Raw genomic sequence first — 12,960 nt, forward strand, 5'->3', positions numbered from 1 at the left:
GGTTATACGGGGGGGGAACACAGCTCAGTATACACACGGGGTTATACAGGGGGGAACACAGCTCAGTATACACACGGTGTTATACGGGGGGGGGAACACAGCTCAGTATACACACGGGGTTATACAGGGGGGAACACAGCTCAGTATACACACGGGGTTATATAGGGGGGGAACACAGCTCAGTATACACACGGGGTTATACAGAGGGGAACACAGCTCAGTATACACACGGGGTTATGGGGGGGGAACACAGCTCAGTATACACACGGGGTTACACGGGGGGAACACAGCTCAGCATACACACGGGTTTCTACAGGGGGAACACAGCTCAGTATACACACGGGGTTATACAGGGGGGAACACAGCTCAGTATACACACGGGGTTATACAGGGGGAACACAGCTCAGTATACACACGGGGTTATACGGGGGGGGGAACACAGCTCAGTATACACACGGGGGGAACACAGCTCAGGATACACACGGGGTTATACGGGGGGGGGGAACACAGCTCAGTATACACACGGGGTTATACGGGGGGGGAACACAGCTCAGTATACACACGGGGTTATACGGGGGGGGAACACAGCTCAGTATACACACGGGGTTATACAGGGGGGAACACAGCTCAGTATACACACGGGGTTATACAGGGGAGGAACACAGCTCAGTATACACACGGGGTTATACAGGGGGAACACAGCTCAGTATACACACAGGGTTAAACGGGGGGGGAACACAGCTCAGTATACACACGGGGTTATACAGGGGGGGGAACACAGCTCAGTATACACAGGGGGTTATACGGCGGGGGAACACAGCTCAGTTTCCACACGGGGTTATACGGGGGGGGGGGGGGGGGAACACAGCGCAGTATACACACGGGGTTATACAGCGGGGGAACACAGCTCAGTATACACACGGGGTTATCCAGGGGGGAACACAGCTCAGTATACACACGGTGTTATACGGGGGGGAACACAGCTCAGAATACACACGGGGTTATACAGGGGGGAACACAGCTCAGTATACACACGGGGTTATACAGGGGGGGAACACAGCTCAGTATACACACGGGGTTATACAGGGGGGGAAGACAGCTCAGTATACACACGGGGTTATACAGGGGCGAACACAGCTCAGTATACACACGGGGTTATACAGAGGGGAACACAGCTCAGTATTCACACGGGGTTATGGGGGGGTGGGAACACAGCTCAGTGTACACACGGGGTTATTCAGGGGGGAACACAGCTCAGTATACACACGGGGTTATACAGGGGCGAACACAGCTCAGTATACACACGGGGTTATACAGAGGGGAACAAAGCTCAGTATACACACGGGGTTATACAGGGGCGAACACAGCTCAGTATACACACGGGGTTATACAGAGGGGAACACAGCTCAGTATACACACGGGGTTATACAGGGGGAACACAGCTCAGTATACACACGGGGTTATACAGGGGGGAACACAGCTCAGTATACACACGGGGTTATACAGGGGGGGAACACAGCTCAGTATACACACGGGGTTATACAGGGGGGAACACAGCTCAGTATACACACGGGGTTATACGGGGGGGAACACAGCTCAGTATACACACGGGGTTATACAGTGGGGAACACAGCTCAGTATACACACGGGGTTATACAGGGGGAACACAGCTCAGTATACACACGGGGTTATGGGGGGGGGAACACAGCTCAGTATACACACGGGATTATACGGGGGGGGACACAGCTCAGTATACACACGGGGTGATACAGGGGGGAACACAGCTCAGTATACACACGGGATTATACGGGGGGGAACACAGCTCAGTATACACACGGGGTTATTCAGGGGCGAACACAGCTCAGTATACACACGGGGTTATACGGAGGGGAACACAGCTCAGTATTCACACGGGGCTATGGGGGGGTGGGGACACAGCTCAGTATACACACGGGGTTATTCAGGGGGGAACACAGCTCAGTATACACACGGGGTTATACAGGGGCGAACACAGCTCAGTATACACACGGGGTTATACAGGGGGGGAACACAGCTCAGTATACACACGGGGTTATGGGGTGTGGGGAGAACACAGCTCAGTATACACACGGGGTTACACGGGGGGAACACAGCTCAGCATACACACGGGGTTATACAGGGGGAACACAGCTCAGTATACACACGGGGTTATACGGGGGGGGAACACAGCTCAGTATACACATGGGGTTATACGGGGGGAGAACACAGCTCAGTATACACACGGGGTTATATGGGGGGAAACACAGCTCAGTATACACACGGGGTTATACAGGGGGGGAACACAGCTCAGTATACACACGGGGTTATACAGGGAGGGAACACAGCTCAGTATACACACGGGGTTATACAGGGAGGGAACACAGCTCAGTATACACACGGGGTTATACAGGGAGGGAACATAGCTCAGTATACACACGGGGTTATACAGGGGGGAACACAGCTCAGTATACACACGGGGTGATACAGGGGGAACACAGCTCAGTATACACACGGGGTTATACAGGGGGGGAACACAGCTCAGTATACACATGGGGTTATACAGGGGGGGAACACAGCTCAGTATACACACAGGGTTATATAGGGGGAACACAGCTCAGTATACACACGGGGTTATACGGGGGGGGGAACACAGCTCAGTATACACACGGGGTTATACGGGGGGGGAACAAAGCTCAGTATACACACGGGGTTATACAGGGGGGAACACAGCTCAGTATACACACGGGGTTATACAGGGGGGGAACACAGCTCAGTACACACACGGGGTTATACAGGGGGAACACAGCTCAGTATACACACGGGGTTATATAGGGGGAACACAGCTCAGTATGCACACAGGGTTATACGGGGGGGGGGAACACAGCTCAGTATACACACGGGGTTATACAGGGGGGGAACACAGCTCAGTATACACACGGGGTTATACGGGGGGGGGGGGAACACAGCTCAGTTTCCACACGGGGTTATACGGGGGGGGGGGAACACAGCTAAGTTTCCACACGGGGTTATACGGGGGGGGAACACAGCTCAGTATACACACGGGGTTATCCGGGGGGGGGAACACAGCTCAGTATACACACGGGCTTATACAGGGGGGGACACAGCTCAGTATACACACGGTGTTATACGGGGGGGGAACACAGCTCAGTATACACACGGGGTTATACAGGGGGGAACACAGCTCAGTATACACGCGGGGTTATCCAGGGGGGGGAACACAGCTCAGTATACACACGGGGTTATACAGGGGGGGGAACACAGCTCAGTATACACACGGGGTTATACAGGGGGGAACACAGCTCAGTATACACACGGTGTTATACGGGGGGGGGGGAAACACAGCTCAGTATACACACGGGGTTATACAGGGGGGAACACAGCTCAGTATACACACGGGGTTATATAGGGGGGGAACACAGCTCAGTATACACACGGGGTTATACAGAGGGGAACACAGCTCAGTATACACACGGGGTTATGGGGGGGGAACACAGCTCAGTATACACACGGGGTTACACGGGGGGAACACAGCTCAGCATACACACGGGTTTATACAGGGGGAACACAGCTCAGTATACACACGGGGTTATACAGGGGGGAACACAGCTCAGTATACACACGGGGTTATACAGGGGGAACACAGCTCAGTATACACACGGGGTTATACGGGGGGGGGAACACAGCTCAGTATACACACGGGGGGAACACAGCTCAGGATACACACGGGGTTATACGGGGGGGGGAACACAGCTCAGTATACACACGGGGTTATACGGGGGGGGAACACAGCTCAGTATACACACGGGGTTATACGGGGGGGGAACACAGCTCAGTATACACACGGGGTTATACAGGGGGGAACACAGCTCAGTATACACACGGGGTTATACAGGGGGGGAACACAGCTCAGTATACACACGGGGTTATACAGGGGGAACACAGCTCAGTATACACACGGGGTTATATAGGGGGAACACAGCTCAGTATACACACAGGGTTAAACGGGGGGGGAACACAGCTCAGTATACACACGGGGTTATACAGGGGGGGAACACAGCTCAGTATACACACGGGGTTATACGGCGGGGGAACACAGCTCAGTTTCCACACGGGGTTATACGGGGGGGGGAGGGGGGGAACACAGCGCAGTATACACACGGGGTTATACAGGGGGGGAACACAGCTCAGTATACACACGGTGTTATACGGGGGGGAACACAGCTCAGAATACACACGGGGTTATACAGGGGGGAACACAGCTCAGTATACACACGGGGTTATACAGGGGGGGAAACACAACTCAGTATACACACGAGGTTATACAGGGGGGGAACACAGCTCAGTATACACACGGGGTTATACAAGGGGGGAAGACAGCTCAGTATACACACGGGGTTATACAGGGGCGAACACAGCTCAGTATACACACGGGGTTATACAGAGGGGAACACAGCTCAGTATTCACACGGGGTTATGGGGGGGTGGGAACACAGCTCAGTATACACACGGGGTTATTCAGGGGGGAACACAGCTCAGTATACACACGGGGTTATACAGGGGCGAACACAGCTCAGTATACACACGGGGTTATACAGAGGGGAACACAGCTCAGTATACACACGGGGTTATACAGGGGCGAACACAGCTCAGTATACACACGGGGTTATACAGGGGGGAACACAGCTCAGTATACACACGGGGTTATGGGGGGGGGGAACACAGCTCAGCATACACACGGGGTTATACAGGGGGGAACACATCTCAGTATACACACGGGGTGAAACAGGGGGAACACAGCTCAGTATACACACGGGGTTATACGGGGGGGGGGGAACACAGCTCAGTATACACACGGGGTTATACGGGGTGAGGGGAACACAGCTCAGTATACACACGGGGGGAACATAGCTCAGCATACACACGGGGTTATACAGGGGGGAAACACAGCTCTGTATACACACGGGGTTATACAGGGGCGAACACAGCTCAGTATACACACGGGGTTATACAGAGGGGAACACAGCTCAGTATACACACGGGGTTATACAGGGGGAACACAGCTCAGTATACACACGGGGTTATACAGGGGGGAACACAGTTCAGTATACACACGGGGTTATACAGGGGGGGAACACAGCTCAGTATACACACGGGGTTATACAGGGGGGAACACAGCTCAGTATACACACGGGGTTATACGGGGGGGAACACAGCTCAGTATACACACGGGGTTATACGGGGGGGAACACAGCTCAGTATACACACGGGGTTATGGGGGGGGGAACACAGCTCAGTATACACACGGGGTTATACGGGGGGGGGACACAGCTCAGTATACACACGGGGTGATACAGGGGGGAACACAGCTCAGTATACACACGGGGTTATACAGGGGGGAACACAGTTCAGTATACACACGGGGTTATACAGGGGGGGAACACAGCTCAGTATACACACGGGGTTATACAGGGGGGAACACAGCTCAGTATACACACGGGGTTATACGGGGGGGAACACAGCTCAGTATACACACGGGGTTATACAGTGGGGAACACAGCTCAGTATACACACGGGGTTATGGGGGGGGGAACACAGCTCAGTATACACACGGGGTTATACGGGGGGGGGACACAGCTCAGTATACACACGGGGTGATACAGGGGGGAACACAGCTCAGTATACACACGGGATTATACGGGGGGGAACACAGCTCAGTATACACACGGGGTTATACAGGGGCGAACACAGCTCAGTATACACACGGGGTTATACGGAGGGGAACACAGCTCAGTATTCACACGGGGTTATTCAGGGGGGAACACAGCTCAGTATACACACGGGGTTATACAGGGGCGAACACAGCTCAGTATACACACGGGGTTATACAGGGGGGGAACACAGCTCAGTATACACACGGGGTTATACAGGGGGGAACACAGCTCAGTATACACACGGGGTTATACGGGGGGGAACACAGCTCAGTATACACACGGGGTTATACAGTGGGGAACACAGCTCAGTATACACACGGGGTTATGGGGGGGGAACGCAGCTCAGTATACACACGGGGTTATACGGGGGGGGACGCAGCTCAGTATACACACTGGGTTATACAGGGGGGGAAGACAGCTCAGTATACACACGGGGTTATACGGGGGGGAACACAGCTCAGTATACACACGGGGTTACACAGGGGGGGAACACAGCTCAGTATACACACGGGGTTATACAGGGGGGGAACACAGCTCAGTATACACACGGGGTTATACAGGGGGGGAAGACAGCTCAGTATACACACGGGGTTATACAGGGGGAACACAGCTCAGTATGCACACGGGGTTATACGGGGGGAACACAGCTCAGTATACACACGGGGTTATACAGGGAGGGAACACAGCTCAGTATACACACGGGGTTATACAGTGGGGAACACAGCTCAGTATACACACGGGGTTATACGGGGGGAACACAGCTCAGTATACACACGGGGTTATACGGGGGGGGGACACAGCTCTGTATACACACGGCGTTATACAGGGGGGGAACACAGCTCAGTATACACACGGGGTTATCCAGGGGGGAACACAGCTCAGTATACACACGGGGTTATACAGGGGGGGAACACAGCTCAGTATACACACGGGGTTATACAGGGGGGAACACAGCTCAGTATACACACGGGGTTATACGGGGGGGAACACAGCTCAGTATACACACTGGGTTATACAGGGGGGGAACACAGCTCAGTATACACACGGGGTTATACGGGGGGGGAACACAGCTCAGTATTCACACGGGGTTACACAGGGGGGGAACACAGCTCAGTATACTCACGGGGTTATTCAGGGGGGAACACAGCTCAGTATACACACGGGGTTATACAGGGGCGAACACAGCTCAGTATACACATGGGGTTATACAGGGGGGGAACACAGCTCAGTATACACACGGGGTTATACAGGGGGGAACACAGCTCAGTATACACACGGGGTTATACGGGGGGGAACACAGCTCAGTATACACACGGGGTTATACAGTGGGGAACACAGCTCAGTATACACACGGGGTTATGGGGGGGGGAACACAGCTCAATATACACACGGGGTTATACGGGGGGGGGGGACACAGCTCAGTATACACACGGGATTATACAGGGGGAACACAGCTCAGTATGCACACGGGGTTATACGGGGGGAACACAGCTCAGTATTCACACGGGGTTATACAGGGAGGGAACACAGCTCAGTATACACACGGGGTTATACAGTGGGGAACACAGCTCAGTATACACACGGGGTTATGGGGGGGGGGGGAACACAGCTCAGTATACACACGGGGTTATACAGGGGGGGAACACAGCTCAGTATACACACGGGGTTATACAGGGGGGGAAGACAGCTCAGTATACACACGGGATTATACAGGGGGAACACAGCTCAGTATGCACACGGGGTTATACGGGGGGAACACAGCTCAGTATTCTCACGGGGTTATACAGGGAGGGAACACAGCTCAGTATACACACGGGGTTATACGGGGGGGGGGACACAGCTCAGTATACACACGGCGTTATACAGGGGGGGAACACAGCTCAGTATACACACGGGGTTATCCAGGGGGGAACACAGCTCAGTATACACACGGGGTTATACAGGGGGGGAACACAGCTCAGTATACACACGGGGTTATACAGGGGGGAACACAGCTCAGTATACACACGGGATTATACGGGGGGGAACACAGCTCAGTATACACACGGGGTTATACAGGGGAGAACACAGCTCAGTATACACACAGGGTTATAGAGGGGGGGAAAAAACAACTCAGTATACACACGGGGTTATACAGGGGGGGAACACAGCTCAGTATACACACGGGGTTATACAGGGGGGGAAGACAGCTCAGTATACACACGGGGTTATACAGGGGGAACACAGCTCAGTATGCACACGGGGTTATACAGGGGGGAAACACAGATCAGTATACACACGGGCTTATACAGTGGGGAACACAGCTCAGTATACACACGGGGTTATACAGGGAGGGAACACAGCTCAGTATACACACGGGGTTATACAGTGGGGAACACAGCTCAGTATACACACGGGGTTATGGGGGGGGAAACACAGCTCAGTATACACACGGGGTTATACGGGGGGGGGACACAGCTCAGTATACACACTGGGTTATACAGGGGGGGAACACAGCTCAGTATACACACGGGGTTATACGGGGGGGGAACACAGCTCAGTATTCACACGGGGTTACACAGGGGGGGAACACAGCTCAGTATACACACGGGGTTATACATGGGGGGAACACAGCTCAGTATACACACGGGGTTATACGGGGGGGGAACACAGCTCAGTATACACACGGGGTTACACAGGGGGGAACACAGCTCAGTATACACACGGGGTTATACGGGGGGGAACACAGCTCAGTATACACACGGGGTTATAGAGGGGGGGAAACACAACTCAGTATACACACGGGGTTATACAGGGGGGGAACACAGCTCAGTATACACACGGGGTTATGCAGGGGGGGAAGACAGCTCAGTATACACACGGGGTTATACAGGGGCGAACACAGCTCAGTATACACACGGGGTTATACAGAGGGGAACACAGCTCAGTATTCACACGGGGTTATGGGGGGGTGGGAACACAGCTCAGTATACACACGGGGTTATTCAGGGGGGAACACAGCTCAGTATACACACGGGGTTATACAGGGGCGAACACAGCTCAGTATACACACGGGGTTATACAGAGGGGAACACAGCTCAGTATACACACGGGGTTATGGGGGGGGGAACACAGCTCAGTATACACACGGGGTTACACAGCTCAGCATACACACGGGGTTATACGGGGGGGGGGAACACAGCTCAGTATACACACGGGGTTATACGGGGGGGGGGAACACAGCTCAGTATACACACGGGGGGAACACAGCTCAGTATACACACGGGGGGAACACAGCTCAGTATACACACGGGGTTATATGGGGGGAAACACAGCTCAGTATACACACGGGGTTATACAGGGAGGGAACACAGCTCAGTATACACACGGGGTTATACAGGGGGGGAACACAGCTCAGTATACACACGGGGTTATACGGGGGGAACACAGCTCAGTATACACACGGGGTTATACAGGGAGGGAACACAGCTCAGTATACACACGGGGTTATACAGGGGGGAACACAGCTCAGTATACACGGGGTTATACAGGGGGAACACAGCTCAGTATACACACGGGGTTATACGGGGGGGGAAACACAGCTCAGTATACACACGGCGTTATATAGGGGGAACACAGCTCAGTATACACATGGGGTTATACAGGGGGGAACACAGCTCAGTATACACACAGGGTTATACAGGGGGGAACACAGCTCAGTATACACACGGGGTTATACAGGGGGAACACAGCTCAGTATACACACGGGGTTATATAGGGGGAACACAGCTCAGTATACACACAGGGTTAAACGGGGGGGGAACACAGCTCAGTATACACACGGGGTTATACAGGGGGGGAACACAGCTCAGTATACACACGGGGTTATACGGCAGGGGAACACAGCTCAGTTTCCACACGGGGTTATACGGGGGGGGGGGGGGGGAACACAGCTCAGTATACACACGGCGTTATACAGGGGGGGAACACAGCTCAGTATACACACGGGGTTATCCAGGGGGGAACACAGCTCAGTATACACACGGGGTTATACAGGGGGGGAAGACAGCTCAGTATACACACGGGGTTATACAGGGGGAACACAGCTCAGTATGCACACGGGGTTATACAGGGGGGAACACAGCTCAGTATACACACGGGGTTATACAGGGAGGGAACACAGCTCAGTATACACACGGGGTTATGGGGGGGGGAACACAGCTCAGTATACACACGGGGTTATACGGGGGGGAACACAGCTCAGTATACACACGGGGTTACACAGGGGGGGAACACAGCTCAGTATACACACGGGGTTATACAGGGGGGGAACACAGCTCAGTATACACACGGGGTTATACGGGGGGCAACACAGCTCAGTATACACACGGGGTTACACGGGGGGAACACAGCTCAGTATACACACGGGGTCACACAGCTCAGTATACACACGGGGTTATACAGGGATTGTGGGAGGGGGTGTGGGTCGGGGAGAGACAGCACACCGTGAGTATTGAACACTCTCCCAAGGGAAGGTACAACACAGCGTCTGTTCCAGGGGAAAACCCCTTTGACACTTACCTCTAACAGCGTGTAACAGGAGTTCTTCTTCAGAAAGGTCTTCGCTGCCTTCTCTCTCCAGGAATGGGCAGTTGTCACTTGACTCTCGAGGTGAGGTAATTCTTCCATCCTCACTGGCAAATCCCGGCCCACTGCCACCAGTCCCTCCAGGTCATCCAGACAGGGATAGTGATCTCCATTCTGAAAGGGACCAGAAAACACATCCTCTATCAGCCAGTGGGGCTTCATCCTGCTCCCTCTCTTACCAGGCTACCCGATGGAGGGTAAGTGAGAGGGTGCAGGCACTGTTGGAGCGTCAGTGCTGAGGGAGGGCCGCACTGTCCGAGGGTCAGTGCTGAGGGAGGGCCGCACTGTCCGAGGGTCAGTGCTGAGGGAGCGTCGCACTGTCCGAGGGTCAGTGCTGAGGGAGCGCCGCACTGTCCGAGGGTCAGTGCTGAGGGAGCGCCGCACTGTCCGAGGGTCAGTGCTGAGGGAGCGCCGCACTGTCCGAGGGTCAGAGCTGAGGGAGCGCCGCACTGTCCGAGGGTCAGAGCTGAGGGAGCGCCGCACTGTCCGAGGGTCAGAGCTGAGGGAGCGCCGCACTGTCCGAGGGTCAGAGCTGAGGGAATGCCGCACTGTCCGAGGGTCAGTGCTGAGGGAGCGTCGCACTGTCCGAGGGTCAGAGCTGAGGGAGCGCCGCACTGTCCGAGGGTCAGTGCTGAGGGAATGCCGCACTGTCCGAGGGTCAGTGCTGAGGGAATGCCGCACTGTCCGAGGGTCGGTGCTGAGGGAGCACCGCACTGTCAGAGGGTCGGTGCTGATGGAGCGGGCCCTGTAGGAGGGTCAGTGCTGAGGGAGTGCCACACTGTCGGAGGGTCAGTGCTGAGGGAGGGGGCACTGTCAGAAGGTCAGTGCTGAGGGTGTGCTGCACTGTTGGAGGGTCAGTGCTGAGGGAGCACCGCACTGTCCGAGGGTCAGAGCTGAGGGAGCGCCGCATTGTCCGAGGGTCAGTGCTGAGGGAGCGCCGCACTGTCCGAGGGTCAGTGCTGAGGGAGTAGGCACTGTCAGAGGGTCGGTGCTGATGGAGCGGGCCCTGTAGGAGGGTCAGTGCTGAGGGAGTGCCACACTGTCGGAGGGTCAGTGCTGAGGGAGGGGGCACTGTCAGAAGGTCAGTGCTGAGGGTGTGCTGCACTGTTGGAGGGTCAGTGCTGAGGGAGCACCGCACTGTCCGAGGGTCAGAGCTGAGGGAGCGCCGCATTGTCCGAGGGTCAGTGCTGAGGGAGCGCCGCACTGTCCGAGGGTCAGTGCTGAGGGAGTAGGCACTGTCAGAGGGTCAGTGCTGATGGAGCGGGCCCTGTAGGAGGGTCAGTGCTGAGGGAGTGCCGCACTGTCGGATGGTCAGTGCTGAGGGAGCGGGCACTGTCGGATGGTCAGTGCTGAGGGAGCGGGCACTGTCGGATGGTCAGTGCTGAGGGAGCGGGCACTGTCGGATGGTCAGTGCTGAGGGAGCGGGCACTGTCGGATGGTCAGTGCTGAGGGAGCGGGCACTGTCGGAGGGTCAGTGCTGAGGGAGTTCCGCACTGTCGGAGGGTCAGTGCTGAGGGAGTGCCGCACTGTCGGAGGGTCAGGGCTGAGGGAGGGCCGCACTGTCGGAGGGTCAGTGCTGAGGGAGTGCCGCACTGTCGGAGGGTCAGTGCTGAGGGAGTGCCGCACTGTCGGAGGGTCAGTGCTGAGGGAGTGCCGCACTGTCGGAGGGTCAGTGCTGAGGGAGGGCCACACTGTCGGAGGGTCAGTGCTGAGGGAGTGCCACACTGTCGGAAGGTCAGGGCTGAGGGAGCGGGCACTGTCGGAGGGTCAGTGCTGAGGGAGTGCCGCACTGTCGGAGGGTCAGTGCTGAGGGAGTGCCGCACTGTCGGAGGGTCAGTGCTGAGGGAGTTCCGCACTGTCGGAGGGTCAGTGCTGAGGGAGGGCCGCACTGTCGGAGGGTCAGTGCTGAGGGAGTGCCGCACTGTCGGAGGGTCAGTGCTGAGGGAGTTCCGCACTGTCGGAGGGTCAGTGCTGAGGGAGTGCCGCACTGTCGGAGGGTCAGTGCTGAGGGAGTGCCGCACGGTCGGAGGGTCAGTGCTGAGGGAGCGGGCACTGTCGGAGGGTCAGTGCTGAGGGAGTGCCGCACTGTCGGAGGGTCAGTGCTGAGGGAGTGCCGCACTGTCGGAGGGTCAGTGCTGAGGGAGTTCCGCACTGTCGGAGGGTCAGTGCTGAGGGAGGGCCGCACTGTCGGAGGGTCAGTGCTGAGGGAGTGCCGCACTGTCGGAAGGTCAGTGCTGAGGGAGCGGGCACTGTCGGAGGGTCAGTGCTGAGGGAGTTCCGCACTGTCGGAGGGTCAGTGCTGAGGGAGTTCCGCACTGTCGGAGGGTCAGTGCTGAGGGAGTGCCGCACTGTCGGAGGGTCAGTGCTGAGGGAGTGCCGCACGGTCGGAGGGTCAGTGCTGAGGGAGCGGGCACTGTCGGAGGGTCAGTGCTGAGGGAGTGCCGCACTGTCGGAGGGTCAGTGCTGAGGGAGCGGGCACTGTCGGAGGGTCGGTGCTGAGGGAGTGCCGCACTGTCGGAGGGTCGGTGCTGAGGGAGCGGGCACTGTCGGAGGGTCGGTGCTGAGGGAGTGGGCACTGTCGGAG

General features: G+C 56.3%; 1 protein-coding gene across 1 annotated transcript in view; it reads right to left on the reverse strand.

Annotated features, from left to right (window-relative positions):
• kdm5c (lysine demethylase 5C) overlaps positions 1-12,960 on the reverse strand; it is a 121,072-nt gene that overhangs the window by 30,862 nt on the left and 77,250 nt on the right. Inside the window, exon 21 of the mRNA XM_060822414.1 lies at positions 10,311-10,490. Coding sequence (XP_060678397.1) covers positions 10,311-10,490 — 180 coding nt within the window. The remainder of the gene's footprint in view (positions 1-10,310; positions 10,491-12,960) is intronic.

Source organism: Hemiscyllium ocellatum, unplaced genomic scaffold (assembly GCF_020745735.1).
Source record: "Hemiscyllium ocellatum isolate sHemOce1 unplaced genomic scaffold, sHemOce1.pat.X.cur. R, whole genome shotgun sequence".
NCBI lineage: Eukaryota > Metazoa > Chordata > Chondrichthyes > Orectolobiformes > Hemiscylliidae > Hemiscyllium > Hemiscyllium ocellatum.